Below are 23633 nucleotides of genomic sequence, written 5' to 3'. Positions count from 1 at the left end.
ACATGGCAATTCAACTTTATCTTCTTACCCAACCTCCTTGTTGAATGATATAGTCTGCAGAATAGTCTTCTAGATACGTCACTCCGAAGTTCACAAGTGCACTCAGTGGTTCCTGGCCTCTTCTGGTTAACTCCATCAGAAATTGCTGTAGCAGAACCAGGGGCACCAAGACCTTCAAAAAACCAAGAATTACAAAAAAATTCAGAGAACATTATCAATACTACTGAGGCAGGTAAAACAGAAGAACTTATGTGACCTACAGAAATGGTCTGAATTTGGAAGTTCAAAGTTATCAGGGGACTACATGTGCCATTTTTGTGAAGACAGGATACAGAAATACAATACAAAACAGTAGGAAAGGAGCACTTAAATCTGAAAAGCAAAACATCACAGTGTAACTTGACAGTTTCACAGAACAGGACTGCAGTAGCTTCTTGATTACCATGTTTCCACAACACAAGATTCAGGTAAAAAGAAGCAAGAATAGGTCCAGAACTTTCAACATCAGAAGAGACAAAAAGCAATGTTATTGTTTAAAATGCTATGCACCCAAATTGTTTTCTAACGGCAAACTCATATTCATTCTTTAATAGATGCATTACATTGGACAGTCTTTTTAGAAGTTTACATTCTGCTTTCAGACAGGACATAACCGAATAACTTGGGCTCAAACGCTTATAAAAAGAAATGGAGTTGCATCAAGATGGCAGCCAGACTCTGTGATGCTTAACATTGGCAAGCACTGGGTTCTGAAACTGGGAAGGGGCAATCCTAGCTGTATGTAAGGAGAGAAGCCCCACACACTGTGGTCTCTGGCCGACAGCAAGTTGAACACGAGTTAGCAATGTGCCCTGGCACCTACAAAAGCCAACCACACCCTGGGGTGCATCAGGCCCAGCACTGCCACCAGGCAAGGGGAGGGGTTGTTCTGCTCTGCGGCCTTACCTTGAGCTCTGGGTGCAGTCTGGGGCTATGAAGATGGGGAAGGGCCTGCAGAACAAGATGTGTAAAGAGTGGCTGAGGCCCCTTGGTTTGCTCAGAGCAGAGGAGCTGAGGGGAGGCCTGATGGTGGCTGCAGCTCCTCACAGGGAGCGGAGGGGCAGCGCTGAGCTCTGCTCTGTGTGACAGCGACAGGGCCCGAGGGAACGGCATGGAGCTGTGTCAGGGGAGGGCAGCTGGGGGTGAGGGACAGGTCTGCACCACAGGGTGGTGGGCATGGAACGGGCTGCACAGGGCAGTGGGCACGGCCCCAAGTGTCGGAGTTCAAGGAGCATTTGGACACTGCTCTCAGACACAGGATTTGGATTTTGGGTGGTGCTACGCTGGAGCCAGGAGTTGGACTCGATCCTTATGGGTCCCTTCAAACTTAGGGTATTCTACGGTTTCATGAACTCCTCACAGCAGAATAAGATTACAAGCCTAGTTCAAGTGCTAAATACACAGGCCTCTCTAACTTTGAACTCTTTCTTCTACGCCAAATTTACTTTGTACAGAAATCCTTGCCTTCTTTCCTACCTCTTCTTCTCCTTCCAATCTTTTTTGTGTTTAACAGAATGTACAGCCTTAACCAAAGTGTGAATGCCTCTGGAAAATGCACTAACTCACCTCCTTAATATAACACAGTTCTAGATGCTTCCTTCTGAAATTATGTTGTTGTTTGCCTAAACAACACACAGTTGAACTTTTAAACTCTGCATTTATTCTTCATGCGAGTGGCCCTCTGGGCAAAGTTTATGCTGTACTTTGCCAAGTTCAGGAAAAACTGGTATGAACTGAAGCCATTAGCATCTGAAAAAGCTTTATTACCATACAAGAGAAAATACTACTAATTTTACTGCATTTAGTTTGTGACAAATGCATTGTACTTCTATTCCCTGTAAATGCTGAAGAGGATCATTAGAACACTGCAAATCAGAACGTTGTTTCCTGCCCACACAAGGTAGATCCAGGTTAATACGTTTGCTCAGATTGAACTCCAAATGCCCCTTCCTTCTCCAGTCTCCTCCTTCAGCCTGATCTTCTTTTGTGTAAATATCTTCCATTATTGTTCCCAGAAATCACACCTTGGGAATCAAAGAAGCAATGCAAGAAGCAGCATAAGAGTGGGCACTTGGCTAGGTTTGACATTTGTACTAAATCCATGGTGGAGTCACATTCAGATGGATCCCTAAAAATAGATAAGGTATTAAAAATGCCTGTAATCTGATAAATTTCAGACATTCCAATTGATTAAAAACAGAGAGAGTCCAATACTACAGAGGACAGGTAACATTATTGTTCTGGGAAAAATAGTTAACGCTTCATTCACTTAACTAGAAATGAGACAGTATTTGAATTTTAAAAGCTTTGTGGTTTGTTTGCCTGGTGTTGTTTTGTTGTTGTTGTTGTTTTTTTTAATTTCTTGTAATTAACCTTGAATCAGAGGCAGAAAAGCTGCAGGCTTACAGCTATGTGAATAAACATAAGGAGCAGGTCAAGGTGAGGTAAGCATCAGAGGAAACTTCAGTCTTTTTGGATTAAAGAAAAGAAAACATGCTGTCAGGACTAGGTAAGCTTTGTGTGCATCCACTTAATTCTACAACAGCATGAAGATTTTAATTTCAAAATATTTGGCATTTACTTTAAGCTGAAGGGGAAAGAAACAAAGGCAGAAAAGAAAAAGAGGCTGCTTAGGAAATGAAGAGAGCTCAAACTACTGCTTTCTTCCTTTGCCAACTTAAATATCTAATCTACCCATTCCTCCCAAATTTAGAGTCCTTCATAGGCCTTTACAGCTAAGGACCAAATTCAAACACTGATACTCAATTTTGTGCAGACCAACAAATACAGACTGTTTTTTCTTTCCCATTGAGATTACTGAGACTTCTATCTTAGAAGATCAGCAATAGGGAGACCAGGTTTGCAAACTAATCAGGTTCACAGTACTCCCACTAAGGCTAACTGCAGCTTTTTGTACTTAACAGTAGCTATGTGAATGGTGATAAGTTTTAAACCAGACCACAGCTAAAATGGACCCTTAACAATTCAAAGCAATTGCAATTCACTCCACCAGTACACATAGGAAAGCGTACTAGAAGCTATTTATACTCTGATTGAAGAAACACAAAGACAAAATCAAACAGAGCAAGCCAGCAAACAATTGGCAGGAGAAAATTTCTGGGGAATCATTTAAAAAAAGTTACTATCAGAAGATCTCTGATTGTATAAATGAAAAAATTCTGCCAATTACACTTTTGTAATCCCTCACTACAGTACTGCAATCTAAATGTCTGCAAAACGAAAATTAAATAGTACAATATTCCAAAAAGATTTTGAAGTTGCATCAAAAGTAATTGCCATTTCCGTGCATCTTCTGACTATTTCAACAGAAAAATTCACCTTACTATTTACAAAATTAGTTCTTACTGATTAATGGGAATCAACAATTAATAAAACAACGTCAGTAAGATGACTGCTAACCTACCTACTACCTCAGCTGACTCTCAGTTTCAGTACTCATCATCCTTTTATCTGATGCACACTAATGGGATTTATTTTTTTTTTTTGAGTATTCACATACTATTCTATATTAAGCATAGCATAAAAACCTCAACAGTGAAGTGTTTCACTACCAAATTTCAAAATACATTTATTACAGAAACACAAATCCCCTCTAAATTTGGTATTAGCTTGGTTTTATTTTAAAGAGAGCCTTAACCTTTTCTTTACAGAATCCATCACTGTATCCATTATTTCCACATCGCAGTTTCTGAGAAACACATGAAGTATTTTTTTTTTCCCTTCTGAAATTCTATTACTGAGAACCTGTGCTTCAAATTTCCACAGGTAAACTTTGCTTCTGTGGGATGTCAGTGGATGAACAGATGTTTCTACGCATATGTTTACCCAACAATATTTTCTTACTGAGATGAATGTTCACATTTTAGTGACTGAAAATATTCCTTTACTTGACAAGTTCTTGTAAATTAATCGTAACCCTTCAGCAGTTCAGATATACCACTGCTCTCTGGAAAAGGTCCACATTTAAAAATGGTAAAAAGAACAGCTACATCTCAAAGCATCTTCTTTATGTTCCTGCATAATGAACAGGTTCTGTGAAAATTAGCATGATTAAAAATGACTCCTTCCCAAATGTAAACGAGGCAGATCAAGCCTCGTTCACATTCAACTTGCAACTAACTAACATCACTATTTTAATGCAATACCTACCCAGAAGTATATGCTTACCTTATACTGTGTCTTACATACACATAACATCAGGTAAGATTTGCAAGGACTGCTTTGGATCTGCCTTGTGCCACAGAGATACTGTGCCATTACGGGATTGGTGTGGCTCTCTGAGCACATCACAGTCAATATATTAAATAGGAGGAGCTTTTTTATATAAACATATACAATGAAAGATACCTATACACACACATGCACAAATAAACACAAGATCTGATAACAAGTGAAATCACAGCAGTTAATTCTAACTTAGGTTCCTCACCAAGTCCAAGTTGCTTCAAGGGGCCATGCAATTTTCTTTTCAACAGCAAAGAGTTGGAAATTTGAAGTGAGATTCTCATTTGTAGGCTACAAAAAGCATAGACATCTGGGTACATCACAGATGTACCACCCAAAAGTCTATCTGTGGGAAATCCTTTTAGATTTTTAACCCTTTCTCATCTGCCACAACTATTGTGTATTTTCAGTTTCTGCTCCAGCCAAGCAATTGAAGGATATGTAATAGCCAGGAGCACGTAACAGGGAATGATGAAAAGTTTTTCTGCATCATTCTTAGCAAACTGACAAAAACAAGTTCAACAGGAGATACACCTTTATGTAGAACCTGAAGAAGTGTTAGGAAACTATCCATAAATAGCTCTTCTAACAGGAGTACTGTTTCCTGCTTCCTTTCTCTCATCTTTTTCACTATTAAATACTATCAACTTATTAATTTGTCTTTCCCCTCTTAACGTAGTCATGCCAAGGACAAATCTTCACTGCTTCCCACACCCCTAAGTTCTTACAGAAATATATCAGTAAATTTTCAAGAGCAGACAAGTCTTCTGGTAGTCAGTTTAAATGCATATTTTTCATATGTTCACAGACCCAAGGCCAGCACCACTTCATTTTGCTGCTACACATGCCTGCTAATTAGACTTAACACTGCATGTCTATTTCTTGCTACTTTTATTATTTTTTCCAACAACTTCTTCTTTAGATTGAGAATTAAGTTACATTAAAGTTGGAGGAAAGGTACCTAGATCTTTTCTGTTATAAAACATGGCTCTGCTTAAGTCAGTAAAGGAATTTAAAAGGAAATGAAACTGAAGAAATATGTTCCATCTCCTCAAAACAAGTATTATTAAAGGAACTGCTAAACATTCCTGAAGCATCAAGCTACCACAAAAACAATCTAAACAGATGCTGTACTACTACACAAAATTTCCACTCAAGTTTGCTTGTGGACTGCAACAAATGTTACAGGTAAGTAAAGATGATGATAAAGAAACCTTCTGGCTAATCCTCTCCATCAAAAGCTGACAAAGAACAAAAGCTGTCTGCAAGAACACATGTTGCACAAATGCAACAGCAAGGGAGGTTGAGTCATAAATCTCCAAATCAATCTACCCAGGGCTACAGTTGCAAGAGGAGATGCAGTAGGGAACAAACAAAGTTCCATCCACTTCCTCCATCAAGTGGAAAGTAAAAGGTACAATCTTAAAGCACCTCCTTGAGAAACAGATTTCATGGTTGCTTTCACTAATATGTTATGAATCACAACACAACAAACTGAAAGCAAGCACAGCAATTATAATTGCCATAGCCATCGGCTTGAACTTGTCAAGCAACATTAACAAACTGCCTTAAAAGTGCCCACACCCTTTCTCAGATGATAGTTTTCTGAAGTAAACAGTGAAATCTAGTTAAGGAAATTAAATTATTTTTTAAAAAGATTTCTTGCTCTATTTTAACTTTGAGACTAAGTTTGAACATTCAATTTGTCATTAAGTTTGCAAATAGTTATTTCATTATTTTTCTGACGCACACTGAACCTGTCAGAAAATAACTAATATTATGAATTGGAATGATTAGTGAAAGATGAATCTGGGGATAGTAATTCTACTCATTCTACTTTCAAGCTATTACAAGGCAGTTTGCTTACAAATCTTCACGTTCTAAAGAAAGTAAAAAAGTGTGTCATTTGAGACAACTACTCCTGAAACCAGGTATGCACACACTCTCCTTACATATTATGAACAATTGAAATACTGTGAGGATGCTAGCAATTTTATTTTAAGCCTGAGTTGGAAGCAAAGAAATGGTAGACAAACGTTATGAAAACATTACAGTCTCAGATTGCATTTGAAACTGCTAGAACAATAAACATCTTTGGAAATTAATTATTATTTTTTTTAATAACTATTGCCAAAAATCATGTCAAGCAACATTTCATTTTACTGTAATAAAGGAAGATTGACCTAACACGTCATTTAAATCACTTCTGGCTAAATTATCTAGAAGCTACATAGTATGCCTACATCCCCTATTAAGAAAGTACATGTTATTTCACACTAAAAACAAGCGAGTTCTTTTTAATTTTGGTCCTCTGTAAAGTATAGCTGCCCCTTGCAAGAAACATTGTGGACATCAAATTGATGCAAGAGATATCAAAGTCAAAGCCACTTATTTAATACCTTGTTCCATCCACTGGCATGTGCAGCTGTCTCTTGTGTGCGCTCTCGATATTCTTGATATGTTACTGGCCTGCAGAAGTTAAACCAACACTGAAAGTTATAAAAGGAAACAAAAGAACAAAAATAAAATAAAATTCTCAATTTTCTGATAATAAGGTTTTTTCACATATATTACAGCAAGTAATTTTCAAGAGCTAAAAATTCTCATGTTTCACCACCAGCAGTTGGGCAAGAAGGCATCACCTTTTTCCAGTTATACAATTCCAAATAACTGGTTAGGTGAGTATTAAAAAATCTGATAGTCTACAAATTAAAGAACATTAGATAAGTAGGTTCTCTGACATGCTACCAACCAACACACACTTGGCAGCATTAACATTATGTTAGAGTTCAAGTATTTAGCTGCAAGAGATAGCACTTTTGATCACAAAAAAAATCGTATTTCAGTAGACATTTCAACAAGACTTCTCATTTTAAATCTATCACACCCCTAGGTTCTCTGAATTGGGATGATTAAATTACTCTCTTTCCTCCAAGATCAAATAGTATCTTACAGTCAACAACAATGAAGACTTTCTGACAAGTGATAAGAGAAGACGTACAACCTCAAAAGCAATTGTACTAAAGCCAAACCAAGACAGAAGGCAAGTTTAGACTTCAGTTTAAGGGAGAAAGTGGTATCTGATGTTGGGGAGAAGAAATACTTACTGCTTAGTGAACTTTAATAACCTTCCAAAAATCTAACAGGCTTGCTGTACTACAGCACAAAGATACTTGCATATAGGCACATGAGAGGAAAATATAAAATATTAGCAAAATAAATAAATATTATATCAAATAATGCTATAGTAGGAAACATTGGTGAAAGAACAAAATTAAAGTACACTGGAGAAAAGATAATTTGAGTTTGTCATTCTAAGTGCATTCTCTTAACTTCCTTGGTACATTAATCCCTTTAGAATGCAAATCCAAATGAATCACTAGGATGAGAAGAGTAACAACAGCTGCAGGAAGGATATTACTGAGAGTCTGGACAGTATTTCTAGTTCACTTTACAAAAAAATACGTATGCCACATTTTCATGGACATTTCACACTTTGTATATATATTTACAGAATCATAGAATCACTACTTTTGGAAAAGATCTCCAAGATCATGCAGTCCAACTGTCCATCTATCACCAATATTTACCACTAAACCATGTCCCTCAGTACAACATCTAAATGCATGGTTTTGTTAAGGCAGATAAGTGTCTGTCATTCCTGGAGGAACATACTAACACATCTTTTGTTGCTTAAAGGAAAACTTGTACCGTACAAGGCATGTTTTGTTGTTAAATAATTTTTAGTTTACGCAACATTAAGCTTACATTTTGATCCTATTAAACCTATATACAGAAACAGACAGTGTATGTATGGATTACTGAAAGTTAAATGAAGAGTTTTCCTGTGGATGAGTCAGTGAAAAGAGACAACCATTTCCATCTGTCTAGCCAGATGTTGTGTGTGACCTCTGATATTGAATCCAGGGCCGAGTTCATCAGTCTTACATAAAATTGGAGATAAAAATCAACAACCATTATAGCTTCTACAAAAAGACAACCTAGTTAAGGAATCACAGGCTGAGGTTGGAAGGGACCTCTGAAGGTCATCCAGTCTAAACTCCCTGCTCAAGCTGGGTCTCCTACAGCAGGTTGCCCAGGACCATACCCAGACAGCTTTGGAGTTTCTTCAAGGACAGTGACTCCACACACCTCTTCAGAAACCTGACAGTTAAAGATGTTTCCTCATGTTCAGAAGGAATGATTTTCAAGTTAACAATATTGCAGAAGTCTCCATGAAGGGAATTATCTTCACAAGAACATGAGATGCCTCTTCAAAGCCTGTATGGCATGCTTAACCCCATCTATGAGACTAGAGTTTTTTGCTAGACACTGATATCTAGGATACATTTCATGAGCAGTCGAGAGAATAATACTAGTAATTCTCAGCTTCCTTTGAGTCATATTAAGTGAATCCATAAAACAGCCTCAGATAGCTGTTTGATAATGCTGTCTTTACAACTTCATTTGTAACTGTCCTACTGTAGCACTCTACTGCACCAGCTCTCTACAAATACATTCTGGAAGTCATTCTGAAGAGTGAGGAGTACTTCATGTGGATCCATTTAAACGAGGCTAGTAATTCATATTAGAAAAACAAGCAACCACAGCAATTTTACGAGTTTACAAATTATATTAATCAAGATACTAGCATGGCAAGTACATGTGCTATTTAAACAGTAAGATTAAACTGGAAGGACAGCTCCTAATGCCCCAAGGTTAGCTCATGGAGTCACATTTGCTTCACACGCGTCTCCTGAAAGGTTGCCATAAAGCATCCACACACCTTCCCTTCAAGATGACTCTCCCACTCAGATTGGGTCAAACTATTTATTAAGCCTCCAGCTCTGCTCTTAACTACTAGGTATGGCAAGTTAATATGGGCACAGCCCAGCATTCATGAAATTGGCAATGGCAATTGGCAGCTCTCAGCTTCTAGTTTCACCAACTACTCAAAATACTTAAACTGGTCTCAGAAACTCAACGATAAAAGCTTAGAAATTTTTCAGAATTTACATTAATCCAAAGAAAGGAGCACAAAGAAGTACTCACACATTAAAACACAAAACAAGAACGTAACCAGATAAAGAGACACTGAAAAAGAGAAATGCAATACAGAATGTAGTGTTATCTTTAGCATTTCAGTAGCAATCATAATACAAAATCAAAACGCCTTCCCTTTAAAAAAAACAAATGGAAACTCACTTGCTAAGCAAGCTCTCTAGTGCTTTGTGCAGATGTTCTTTCAATTCCTGGGATACTTTCTCCCCCAAATGAGCCAGGCAATCTTCTATTGAGCTTTCTGGATTGGCAGGACTGAACACTGGGGAAGTGTGGCAGTCAAATCCTGTAGTAGTAAAAGCTGAAAGAAAAAAATATATAAAATAAAGTAGACATGTATAAGAACAGCAGCCTCAAATTTCTCATTCCATCAGCTAAACACAATTCATATGATGGAGAAAGAAATCAAAACTCCATAGACATAAGCATCCTTTGAACAAATTTTAGTAAAACAAGTATGTTCCAAATGTCATCTGGAAGTGATACTTCCGAGTCATAGATGACTGTAAGCTACATTTCTCCCCTCTACCCTTATCTCACAACTAACCAACAAATTAGCAAATATTCTCATTGTTATGCTAATTTTTAAGCCAGTGCTGATGAAGCATTGAAAAAGCCCCTTTTCCATGGTAAAATTTGCCCACTTATGGATCTCTGCAGCAGTATTACATCTCTTTTTAAAACAATACTCAGTTAATAAACCTTTTCCTTCTCTGTTTAAAATTTCTCAAAAAGGCCTATGTGAATTAATATAACCAGATATAGAGTCATTCAAGTTCGTACTTCCCATCTGAAACACATGCAAAGCAGATTGTTTCCAAACTGTCTCTTGCTGGGAATCCCACAACAGCCACACCTACCAGTTAAAGCATGTCCCAAAAAATAAACTGTGGAGGTGAGAAATCTGATGGTTGCAGTCCACACTCCCCAGAATTCTAGTTGTTTCAGTATGTTTACACTTCTGTCATGGAGCAGCTTAAGGGCTGTTTACATTTCATTGTTTATAGCAGCCTAATAAAAGCAGTTCAATTGTTTGCTTCGGCTAGACTGCACCACTCCACACAGTAACATTTAACTTCATAGGACAATGCGTAGAAACATTAGCTGGAGGGAGGAGGTGAAGAGATTCAATGCATCCAAGTATCTCTTTCATTAGAGTACTTGTTACAAATTAACCACCATTACACTGCACAGAAATTATCAATTGCAAGGGAGAAATTTGAAGAGCACCTTCCAAGATCTCTTCATCAAGATGTTTTAGCTCCTCCTCGATTTCTATTTTAATCTTTTCCAAAGCCTCTTTCTCTGAAGCATGTTGTGCCATAAGCTGTTGTTGAGTCCCTAGAAGAAATAAGAGAAATTATTCCAATGTAATATTTCAAATAAGGTAGATAACAGAACACGATACTGAAATACTAACAGTAAAGGAATTCAAGGTGGAAATTTTATTTCAGAAAGCAGCATGATATGTGATGCCTTAAGTGCATTTGTTGAGTAAGCTTCATTATATGAACTACAAAACACAAAGTTCGAGACTTCTGGAAGATAGAATATGAATATTAAATAATAATAATAATAAATTAGAAATCCAGACCTGTAAAGCCACAGAGTATGTGACAGCTTTAAAATCAAACTTATCTTGAATTTAAGACCAAAATCAACCCAAAATGCGCATGAACGAGTCATCATTAAAACTAATTTACTCATTATCAAACTACAGAACAGAGTAGGTGTTCTCAGTCCTAAGCTTAACATTTATTTTAAATAGCAAATTACGAAGTTTATACTGATCTCTGCAAAATCTACAAAACCACTCTGCTTTGTCAATGAAAAGTTCTGACATGATATCATCTGTACCTCAGCTCACTGTAGGGTGCCTGCAGGCCACAATTAAATCACTTAGTACAGGGTTCATAAGTAACAGCAGATGCAAATGACCCCACCATGGTCAGTCAACTGTCAATGCTCATTTCCTAATTACATCATTTAAAGACATGGAATGGCTACACGTTCCCAAATACTACAAACACATCTTCTGTGTCGTTTGTCACAAGAAATTGTTTCAGTCATATCATTCAGGATTACATATAATTTCAACCATCTTCATTATTACTTTGTGTATGTATATAAGCATAAAGAGGAACTACTATCTGTTTCTAAACAGGCATAAGCATTTTAGAACATCTGAATTGCTTTGTAACTGTCAACTTCTCCAGTATAAGGCAGTACAGCAAGTTACTGGCTGCTTTCTGGCACAGGTAGTGATGCAGAGGCTAGTTTCGCTGTTTTTTCTTGGTGTTTTTCATCTTCAGCATTTGTCTTGGTTTATTCCATCAGCTTTTGAACATTTCTTTAAATTCTATTCTGAAAGTACACTACAAAAACCGTTTTATTAATCACTGTCTCATTTTCACTATACATCACTGAGTCAATAGCCTACCACTGCAATTTACTTTTCTCTTTCGATTCCCTAAGATGTCCTATTTAGAGCTAACTGTTGTATCTACATGTATCTAAAAGGGAGCTCAACTTACTCCCAAAAAACATGAATTGAAATTGACCAGAAAACTTTTCTTTAAAACCTCATTTCCAACCATTTAATTCCCTAAGTTTTGGGATAATTTGGGCTAATTATCAGTCTTTGTTAGCCCTGAACTCTGTTGCTTTCAACAGTTAACCAAAACACAGTTTCTTAGCTCTCTTACTTTTGTATGTTACTTAGAATTCTCTTCTGGGACTAGTGTGATTTAAACACCAGCTCCTGGCTGACCTTCTGATAATATTGCTTGTGCCCACTCCTTCCTCACTCAAACAGCTTTCTAGCACTTCTTCATTTCTGTTTGGAAGACACTAAACCTTAATGTGGTGCTCTACAAACAACTGCCTGTTTTCTTTGGTTTATTTCTATTTATATTTGCTTAAATTTACTGTAAATACTGTATTACCTTCCCATTTTCTCTGCAATGGATACACAACATCACTGGTTTTCACATCAGCATGTGAAAGCCACAACAACAATATACACATAGATGTGAAGTACACCAGGCATATTTCTGTGTTTTTGAATGCTTGACAATTAGGTTGCAAGGTCTCTTACACTTGAAAGCTATGTTAAAAATCCACAGAATCAACTCTCCAAATGTGTACTAATGCTCCTTCTGATAGATAGCTGTGAGACAAATTCTTGCCAACTAACGCGTAGGTCAGTGTAAAATGTTTATGTTTCTTTAAGTGAAGAGTCCAAAGGAACAACAGATGGTCAGTTAAATTCCATTTTACTTAACCTCACAACTATGTCACCATCACCACATTCAGAAGAACTTCATTTAACTTCTGAAATCCCTTCTCAAACAGTCTGTTCTGTCACTCTGAGCCATAAATTCCAGAGAGGAGCAAACTGTTCCTCCTTCTGGTTAATGAACAGACACTCACTGACACCTTGTCAATCCCTTTATGGTTGACTCCTTCAAAAACCACACCACTGCTTCACAGTCAAGTGCAACAAGTATGTGCAAGTGCAAACTCTTATTTTAACCTGTGCTTCACCCTGTACGCCAAAAGGACGAGGGTATTCAGAAGAGCACTCGTTCTCACGGGACTGATGTGATGATGATCACACATGACAGGCTGTCATACTTTATAATAAGTCACCCGGAAAATGGAAGGAAGAGAAATTCCACTGCTGCCAGCATACAAAAGAGCTGTTTAGATAATCAGTACTGCAGTCAATGGTTTCCATCTCGTAACACCCACAGCTTTGCAGCTGCTGCTAATTCCAATAGCACCTGACTATTCAGTCATGCCAAAAAAAAAATCAAAAACCTACCCCTCCTGGATGAGTGACTTTGCACTGTTTGTTATCCTAATTATCAACGGACTTCAGCTTTCTGCTTCTCATGTATATTGACTCTGACAACAAAAAAATGCATGCAGTACTGGGAGAACAGCGTGTTCCAACTGCAAAGCTCCTTTTCCTTCTTTAGACAACTTCCATGTCAGTTGGCAAATAGGTAGAAGAAAGCAGTAAAAAATAGCTCCTAGTACATATTCATTCTTTAATATTGCAAACAGTCACACCAGAAATGGCACCTGTAAGATATACAAGCACTGAATGCTTCTCTATGCTGAAAAAAAAATTACAGGTTTGCCTAAGAGCTTTTGCTAAATTGACTCTGAAAGGCCTCTTTCCAATGCAAAGATGGAGCAAACTTCTGTTACACACTCTTACAAGAAGTGCATTCTACTTTCTATTTATGCAACAAATGTTCCCTTTTGCACAAGTGTTTTTTGTTGTTAGGATTTTTCTTTTTCAGTTATATAGGGGTAGCCTGCAAAGTAGCAGTAAAAAGGTTTAAAAAGTTTGAAAAGTCCCTTAGGCACTGCATGGCTGTCAATCAGACACTGTTGCCACTACCAACAAAAGCAGTAGTGCAGTAAAATTCTGCCAGTAAGGCCACACATTCCAGAAGTTTAGTAACAATACAAGACTAACCTGTTCCCCAAGGTTCAGCCTTGGAGGAGGAGGGATGGGAAGCCATGCATTAGTTAGAGAACCAGCATTGATTCTACAGTGTTTGTGTTAACTAAAGCTAGCAAGACAACAGTAGCTACAAGGAGAGACTAAAGGCGTTACACCTCTTTTTCAGCAAGAAAGTCTCTGATGTCACCAATTGCTACTGTGTGCTTTCTTTTTTTTTCTTTAACGCCCATCATTTTAATTTACCAATAACTCCATTTTTTAGTTCTTTCTTAAGATTTTTCACAAACTTTCACGTAGTCAACATTCAATTACAAATTTACTCTCAGCATGACTCTAATATTTCTCTAATAACTCAGACTTTTTACAACGACAAGGAAAAGCAAGCACCTAAAATTTCTGCAATCACTGAGAAGTGACGAGAATACAGCAAATCTCTTTCTAAACGTATTTGCCTTTTTTCTTTTAGGAAAAGCATGTGCATCACCCCAGCAAACTCTAGAATACAGACAAACAGAGGTAGCCCTTGAATTTAGAGGATGTGTAAAAGCAGCTCTTTATAAGCCATAAGACGATTCTGCTTAAACTAAAAAAGTCCAAAAATAGGAAGAACCAAAAAGACACGAGACACTGTCAATTAGCAGTCTAATGTTGGCTGAGAGGAGTCTTAAATTAAGTGAGAATTCATTTTCCTGGAAGGACTACCTTTTTCTTGTCCAAGTCAGACCCTAAAAACTCCCTTTCCTTGCCTAAGCTGAGGAAATAGCTTCCCTGCTACCACTAACTGAGTTGCTCCAACACACAACGTGAATCTTTTCAGACTGTGACCTTTCAGCTCAAGTATGTATGTTTTGCCCTAACTGGACAGCTTCTAAGAAATCAATCACACATCGAAGTTAAAAATACCTCAATAACTTCCCTAACTTCTTATAGACCAACAATGGGCTCTATGAAGGTTAAGAGAAGATATAAGGACAGAGTACAAAGAAAACCAAGATAGTCTCCAACAGCAACTCCAACAGTCAACTGCTGATAGAAAATCTTGCAACAAGCACCCCACCCATGATGGTTAATACCACATAAAACAGATAGTAATGTTAAATATGGGATGGCCACAAAGGAACTTGAGCTCACCCGAAATGCACTAAGCCTATCATCTCTGCACAGCTGTACGTGTATCTTCTGAGATGTAACAGAACTCACTTCAAACTGAAGAAAAATGAACAAATAAAATCAATTTCTCCCATTATCCCAGTTCAGCACTACTCAGCTGTAAGACCTATATGTGGGAAATGATTACAATGGCTCCAGTCTTTGAATATTTAGAGCACTTCACATAGCAATAAAACATCGTGCAAAATAGTTGGATTAAAAGTACCATGCATCTCAGGGAAAACACAAAACTGACAAAGTTTTGATCACCTCTTCTATCATCTGTGCTACCATGTAATAGTGGCCTTGACTATAAGTCTCTTGGTTGCTATGGGAGTTCAGGGATTATATTAGGATTTCTTATTCAGGAGACTGAAGGAAAAAAGAAAAAAAAAAACACAGAAAAGAGCACTTCACTTGAGAATCTTTGCCACATGGAATGAAGTCAAATAATGGGAAAGTAGATTAAGAAAGCAAATATGCTAAAAATTGCTCCTTGTTTAAACATAAAGACGTGTTTATATTTTAAGTAAATCAAATCACAAAATCAAAGTATTTCAACTCACTTAAAAAGTAAGTGCTATTAACAGCTGCAGCGGACTGAAAGTTTTTGTAATCAAGGGAAATGATGTAGAAATATATTCCAGTGCTTAGTACTGTTATTATTATTTTCAGTGTTTGAAACAGTAGTTACAACACTACAAGAGTTCTGGAAAAATAATAAAGCACTTCTTCACAATTAATAAACAAGTAACTGACAGCTTCCACACACATTTTAAATGACTGCACTCACCAGTTGGTTCAGACTGTATGAACTTACACAGATATTTTATCATGTATACAACAGCAGGTTTCTTGGAGCAATTTATATACCTACAAGAAAATCTACCAATAAGTAGCAGAATTCATTGCTTTAAGTAGGCTGAATTTGGGTACTATGCAGAATGACTTTACTGGCAAAACAGTATTAAAAGTAACCTCTAAAATTACTCCTCAGTTCTAAGCTTGCTGGATTTCCCTCTGGAGACACCAAAATTTCCCAGAGAATATTGCACTGAAATCAACCATATGATTCCATAGAGCCATCATGTCAAAAGATTATGCCTAATAAATCTTCAGAAGCCTAGATAATTGCAGATGGTTCTCTTCTTAACTGCTGTTCAGTGCAGGGACTATCTGAATAAAATGTTCAAACTATTAATCAGATGTTGACTGAAAAACTGTCCTCCTTTGGCTGAAGCCAGAAGTGTTTGTAGCTGTTGTAATTGAAACCATAATTCTTGCAACAAACCCCAAACCAATCAAAATATCCCAAAGGAAATATAGTGAGGTAGATATCCATGTAATTTGTCCAAGGTTTCTCTTTCCTAAATCAAATCTCCCTGAAAGCAATCACTCTAGTAAATATATTAGGTCTGAAAAAAAAGAGAAACGAGTGTCTTAAAGATTTTACTCCTACCTGAGTTTTTGGAATAGAAAGACATAGAGAAAGAATTCTCTAGCATGAGATGCAAGAGAGCTGAGGCTTTAGGGAGATAACTGTAGCAGGTGAATGGACAAAAGCATTCAATTTCTCCTATCAGTTTTAACAGATGAAGTAGCACCATTAGACTCTAGTTTAACTGGGTTGTAGAAGTTCCACTGAAATTTGGGATACCAGTGCAGGAGTAGATTTCTGAAAGGTATACAAATACTAACTACACCTGGTACATACATATATTCATATATTGGCATTTCATATGTAATGGAAAGAGAGAAGATCCTCCAATGGGTGATTCAAGCTGGCTATAATTAGGATCCTGCCTTGACCCACGCTCTAGAGGAATCTTACTCTCCACTGGAAAAAGGAGACTGAAAAGATTAACATAATAAAGGTAAAGTCAGCCTTTCTGAATCCTCCTCATACATTATAATAAGATAAAGAAATCAAACAAAGAATAAAGACTTAGATTTAAAAGAAATGTATATAAGAGTATCATAAACCAGAGTCAAGACTTCACAAGAATGACACGCATAAAACAGATAAGTGTTTTGCAACTGAACTACAAACAAGCAACAGTCAAACATCACTTTTTATATTGTCTCCCATGAAAGGTCTACCAGCATAATAAGCAATCTAAAGCAAAATAAGATTCAGTGCTAGGTACTCTGTATCAGAACCCCCTCAAGTCATAAATAAAAGCATTCAGCCACAAAGAGTAGAAGCATTAGTGAACAGAGTTTTAAAGTACCACAAAAACCATCAATGAAATGAAAAAGGGGTTGGTCAAGGTACTGTTTCTATGGTTGATGACAACATATGAAAAACACACCAGCAAGCATGATGTAATGTCATATTTTTATTATGCCTCAAATTTACTTTATGAAAAACAGAAGTTTCTTCTTCACAATGGGATCCTAAACAACAACTATTCATTTTCATTTACTGACTTTCACATCTCTTGTTCTAAGCAGGCCTCTTATGCCACACTTGTAACTGTAGTGCCCAACTGTCTTCCAGCAGCACATTAGGAAGTATGGGTAACATCCATTATGGGCTTCTTGTTCTCACTGTCCCCCTAGGGGAGAAGCATACAGAGCACACTGCTTTGGCAGTTTTCAGTTCATAGACACCAGCCACATGCTAGCCAACGAGGAATACTGACTACATGTAGCTACTTGATATTCAAATAATATGCATACAGCACTTTGAAGTATACACACAGCTGCTGCCACACATAGCCTGAGTGTAGCTGACTGTTCAATTACAAGCAATGAGAAAAGAAGTAGGAGAAAAGATCGTTTAAAAGTAATTGCCAGACAAATGAAAGGTGTTGGAAATACAGAAAGCAGAAAAGCAACAGGAAAAATTGGTTCAGAAAGAATGAAACAAATCCTTAAACACAAGATTAGTCTTGACACTTCAATAAGAGGATGAAATCTGTCCGAGGCATTGTCAACAGAATGAGAAACAAGGCAGTTGAAAAGAAAGGGAAAAATTTTTTATCCACAGTTATTGATCATAAAGACATAATATCACTGAGAGGGATCTCATCACAGTGAGAAAAAGTTGCATTGACTTTCAGGGTAAGGGAAATGCATAATTTCCTCTTTAGAAGCTAAGTTTCAGAGCAATGAATGAAAGGGATGAAAGGGCAGATTTGGAAACTATCAATACTTTTGAGTATTTTAATAGCAACTGCAACTATATTCTGCTGTCACATAAGCTAACATATCCAAATCGTGTTCGAAAAGTAGATTTGTTATCTTTACTTAGTAACTTAAAAGTCTCCTGAAGTGATTAGAAAAACTGCATTCAAGCATTTGTAGCTTCCTCTCTTTGTAGTTTTAATATTGCTCTTGAATTCAAATATTTATTAGTGGTTTCAGTACTAACAAAGCATTTGGTTTCCTCTCAGTTTTCAAAGGTAACCAGAGCCAAATTATACAAAAAAAGCTGTAAGACTAAGTTTCCTTTACAAACTATGCATTTGTAGAAAACAGACTCTTTCACACTGTAGTTTTGTACTTACTTGATATATTACCAATTATAGAAGCTATCCCAGATGGGTTATTCAGTATGAGATGTTATTCCTAAAATAAGCACTTCCAGCAAATCGTTTTGTGAAACAGCATATTGGCATGAAGGTGTCTCTCCATTCATGGACTGCAGATACAGTCACAGTGGAAGAAACAGACACATCTTACATATACAAAGCTTAATTTTACACAGGAAATAATATAACCAGCATATGTTACAGAGCCATACTGATAATACTATTTCTGCCTTATCTCTGATGCTCTCTTTTCAAGTATTTCTCAATTTCTGACAGGTAACTTCAGTAACAGAGTACATATTTTCAAATGCTTGCTCAAGGATTTTTTTTCCTTAAATGTGCCTTCATCAGGAGTTCTGAAGGAACTGGTAGCAACACATACATCACTAAGAATTGACAGGACAGCAAAAAAATCTGGATAAACAATGTTGTTTAAATGTTTGCCAGCACAAAATACAGGAAGTTTCACAACCTAGAACACGAAAGACAATCTGTCAAACTTTATTCTGCTTAATCTCCTGTACATATAAGCTTGTTCTGGAAGAAACATCTTACTCCATGCAGTCTTGGCTTCTTAAAAATAAATGAATAAATAGATGCAGTGTAGGCCAGATTAAGTCTCACATCTCTACGCTACCACTGACTGACAACAACATAAGTGTTAACATAACTGGGCAAAACTATTTAGTACATGAGATTGCTTAAGTCACCACACAGGCTTTATGCTGGTAAACATCCCTCCTCATCCCTCATTAATTCTACTTGCCTCCCCCAAAAGCAAGCATGGCCTCAGATTCCTAAGATTGGTCAACAACAGTAACACAAATCTATCCTTGCTAATCTGAAGACATTTAATAAAACTTTTTTTTTCTTCATAAACGTCAGTCAGCCCTGGCATAGCTCAAAGTAAAACAGTAATCTGAATAAAACAGCTGTTTCGATCAGTATCTCTTACTGCTCATTTTATTATTCATTTAAACAAATAGAGAGATGGACAACACAAAAAATTAGGCTGACGTTCTGCATACATGCATATTGCAAAACCAGTTGTATATGTCAACAGGCATGTGTAAATATTACCTTGAGTTGAAGCAGAAGGATGCTCCTGTGGCTTTTCTTGTGATAAAAGCCCCAGGTAGCTGAGAACTACGTATTTTGTTTCATAGTGAAATCCTACAGGCACAGCAGTAGTGGACGCCATCGGGTTGGCTTGCAATGTGTTTGTGCTCTTATTGGGCACGTAGGCTTTTCTCTGGGTTACTGAACACTGTAAGAAAAAAGGAGAGTGGTTTGTTTATTGTTTCTTTCTTTTTTTTTTTTTTTTTTATAAAGTTGCAATAGGTCATGAACTCATACATAACAAGGAATTATGTAACAATCATGAAGTAATATCCAGAGTTTTGCCTTTATATCCTATGCATTCTTATTTTAATAAAAACTATGCAGAGTAAAACCAAATGCCTTCAAGTCTAGTGCTCTGACTGCAGTTAGCAGTGGAATTTCTCACTCCTGCTTGGCATACATACTCTCAATTAAAGCAAATTGAAGAGGTCCTCACCAAGCGTCTGCCTTCTAATACCTCCCAACTCAACCACATACAAAAATACAAGCGTAGTCATGCAAAGAGGTTTTGAAGGGTTCTGAAGACTCAGTTAACTGCAGTTTGAGGTAAAAAGGACAGCCTTCAGAGGAAACTCCCTTCCCCTAAACCTCACAAGGGTATTTTCCTCACTCTTTGTTTCTCAGATTCCATATTACAATGCAAAAAAATTATCGCAGGAAAAGAGACACAACTGTCTCAAACTCATTTTACTGTTCCAACAGCAATGGCAAACACATGGTCAACACAGGAAACTACGTTCGTTGCTGGGATTGGAAGAACAGATGGCCGTGTGTCCTGGATTTCTGACCAGACATTAATGCTCATAAAACAGAAATCTGTATCTAATAGCGACATCTGGTCAAAGAATGACCTTATTTCACTATTGGTTTAGTTGCTTCTTCAAACACTCAAATAAAAACAGCGGGAAAAGCTAGGAGAAATAGAAATTAAAAACAGTCATCAGTGACAAGGAAAAATTAAATGAACCTCAAAAGACAACACATAAGCGAGGAAAAAGCAACACAGCAGACTGAAACAAAGCGTCAGACTAACCAACATGTTCTAGCATACAAGGAACAGCCTGGATAACTACTTCCAGTCAACCTGATAAACTCAACAGCAACAGGAGCTTCCAAATGAATTTTCAACATCAAACTCTCCACCACTTCAAACAGCTGCTCCCAGATAAGCAGCAGCTCACACCTGGCCATCAGAATTGATGCCTAACTGGAAGGCCAGCAGGAACGCTCACATTGCTGAACAGGTACATAACAGATACTGAAGGAGCTAGAAAATTTATAACCTTCAAAATATGGGTATGTTTAGAAGAAATATTTAAGCCAAGTTTAAAACTTCATGCTGCAATGGGAAAAAGAGTTGGGATGGAAAATTGGTTAAGAGTTCCTTCTTTAAACTATAACAGCTCTACTTTCTGAAATTTGTTCATTATTGAAAACAGAAGAGGATACGTTCCTGAAGACTATATAGTGGAAGGCCTTCCTCTTCTTGTGCATTTCAAATTCTTGAAATCCTTTACCAGACATATTCACTTGAGTCTTTGCTACAGATAGAACTGAAACAGTGATTTATATTGGAAAGAATCAATGTCAAAAACTGAAGGTAACACTTGACATATCATGCTTCAGAAATGCAAGAAGTTACAGCAAAGGACAAACACGACTTTTCTACAATACGCAGCTACCCTTCAGCCACTAACACAAACTGGCATTTTAATAAACATGAGAGATTTGGAAAGAACTACTCAGGAGACTTCAGAATCATTCAGAATAGATGTATTCCTCAGGCCAGATCCCTAGATGCAATCTCTACATCCCCAGATGTGAAAGATGCCATTCACTAAAAAGCAAAATCTCCTCAGTATGTTTCAGTTTTGTTTTGCTCACAGAGGTCCACAGTACTGGAACTAAAACACTTCCTGCAATGCGTACACAATGAATGGGAGCCCTTCAAGCCAACCTGTACAGACCTGTCCAGAAAGAATCAGCCTGATGGGTGGTCTACAGAAATCCAGACGCTACGATGCATATCAAAGACCAGCTCTGAATATAAATAATAAACATTAGTCTGAAAACAGATTTTCAGAGAAAATGAAAGGGAAGAAGAAAAAATTTTGTTGAAACGAAAATGAAATTCTATACCAGTGATTCATGTGCAGCAGTGAGGCCTAACTCACGAGAATTTCAGCACGCTTAGCTCAGCACCTCTGGAGGGGGTGGAGGAAAGAGAGTCAGACCACAACTTGTTTAAATAGTGGCTAATGTTTCCCTGGGAAAGCAATGGATAATAAACAACAACAACAACTTCAACTGAAAAAACGTAACCTCTTGGGCAGATGCATACTGAGAGTTGGTTTTATACTGAATGACAAGAAACAGTTAAGAACTTGAACAGAAGGACTATCTTAAGCTTCGCAAAAAAGAACATCAGACTGGAAAAATCACTCACTGGTCTTCCTTCCAGAGAACAGCATAACTGAATTACTCATTTTAAATTGCGAACTATTGTTTTTGTTTTCAAAAAGACATAGACAAATACTGACTCAGATACTGTAAGTATTGCAGAAAAGACCATTTTTCAGGAATGAGTGGGATTAAAAAAGGACACACAGCTTGAACAACCAGATCAGAGGGAGGAGAGCTTTCCACCAGAGGAGCAAGATGTAAAAGAGGCCAGAAACAATTTAAGAGAAATAAGACAAAGGCTTGCTTGGGAGATGTAATGGATCAGAGGAAACAAAGCATTGCAGGAATACGTAAGCCTTCAAAACATGGCCAAGGAGGTTACTTCTGGTTCAGCAAATTTTTGCACTGCTACTTAAAAAACTAAAGAGATCACAATGAGGTGATTTTTCCTTTGTAGGAAGTAATTCACAATATCTCTAACTCTGCACCCAGGGGGAGAAAAACCTACCCCTGTTCAAGCTGCTGTTGCCCTTTATTCTTCCAACCAACCACGCTGCTTGTTCTATGTGGGCTGAGCCATTCAACTGACCTGAACACGGCAGTCCTAGCCAGACTGGCATTTCCTCAAGCAATCTGTCACATCCTAATCCACAGAAGAGTTACATGTTAGTTAAAGGGCGATGCAAATCTACCCACGAATACAGTCAACATAATCCCTTAGAGAGGGGACTCAGCCATATTTCAGTCCTCCCCTGAAAAATCCCAGTGTGCCTCCAGCTGCATTTGCTACACACCATTCAAATGCCAAAATGCAGCAATACTGCACAGTGGAACAACTCAGCAGTTGCCACTGAGGCCTGCTGCACACCTAACTGTTGCACATCACAGACGTGCCACGTGCATGTGGAGCTGCAGCCTTGCAAACTATTTTGCTGTATGCTTATAAAAATAGCAGTTGATCAATACCTCAACCAATTTCTGTGTAACATGCTAAAAACAGGTCCAGAACCAAGAGCACAGTACAGACTGCCTTATTTTTAAGAACAAGGCCCCTGTCACGACAGTATCTAAGTCTTGCTCAAAAGCAGTCATTCCAAGACTCAAAGCAAGTTGTCAAGCTTCACTTACCAGCTACAATCTCACCTCAGAACACTTCCTGCTGGTGGGGAATTATTTCAAAGTACACACAGCCTCAGCAACTGCTCAGCCAAGCACAGACACTGAGATTTCGAGAGGCAACAAACCTGCAGCACTGGAGTTCAAATCACTTTAAGGAAGCTCACAGGTTTGGTCTATCTCTCTGTACCAGGTAACTGCTCTCAGCTTTCCCAGTTGGCAACACGTGTCTCTAACTCGCAGCCTCACATTTACACGGGAGTTCCTTTTCAGATGTACCCAACTGTGAGGAGCTGCCTGCAGGACGTGCAGCTACAAATCCACACCCCGTGCCAACTTCATGGAAACCACCCAGCGCTCCGCCACCTCACCAGAAGGGCTGAGCAGGGGATTGGGGATGAGGTGCGTGCGCGGACTGGTCCAACCCTGCAGCGGTTTGCCTCCCAAACACCTCCCCTGGCAGGCAGGGCACCTGGCTGCGG

The 23633-nt window shown here is 37.8% G+C and overlaps 1 protein-coding gene across 4 annotated transcripts in view; it reads right to left on the bottom strand.

Annotated features, from left to right (window-relative positions):
• Window positions 1–23633, bottom strand: part of BCL2L13 (BCL2 like 13) — a 37370-nt gene that overhangs the window by 12309 nt on the left and 1428 nt on the right. For 2 of the 4 annotated variants that reach the window (XM_031589892.2, XM_031589891.2), the window contains exons 2-6: window positions 19591–19777; window positions 10576–10686; window positions 9490–9646; window positions 6684–6753; window positions 29–172 (exon numbers count right to left, since the gene is read on the bottom strand). In XM_031589892.2, coding sequence (XP_031445752.2) covers window positions 29–172; window positions 6684–6753; window positions 9490–9646; window positions 10576–10686; window positions 19591–19711 — 603 coding nt within the window. In that variant the 5' untranslated portion in view covers window positions 19712–19777. Of the gene's footprint in view, window positions 1–28; window positions 173–6683; window positions 6754–9489; window positions 9647–10575; window positions 10687–19590; window positions 19778–22543; window positions 22563–22624; window positions 22679–23633 lie in introns of those variants that run through there. The other 2 variants (XM_090145492.1, XM_031589895.2) reach the window with 2 other exon arrangements.

The sequence above is a fragment of the Phasianus colchicus genome, chromosome 1, assembly GCF_987193195.1.
Source record: "Phasianus colchicus chromosome 1, bPhaCol1.hap1.1, whole genome shotgun sequence".
Taxonomy (NCBI): Eukaryota; Metazoa; Chordata; class Aves; order Galliformes; family Phasianidae; genus Phasianus; species Phasianus colchicus.
The sequence above is the reverse complement of the archived record's forward strand: the minus strand, read 5'-3'. Positions and strand labels throughout refer to the sequence as shown.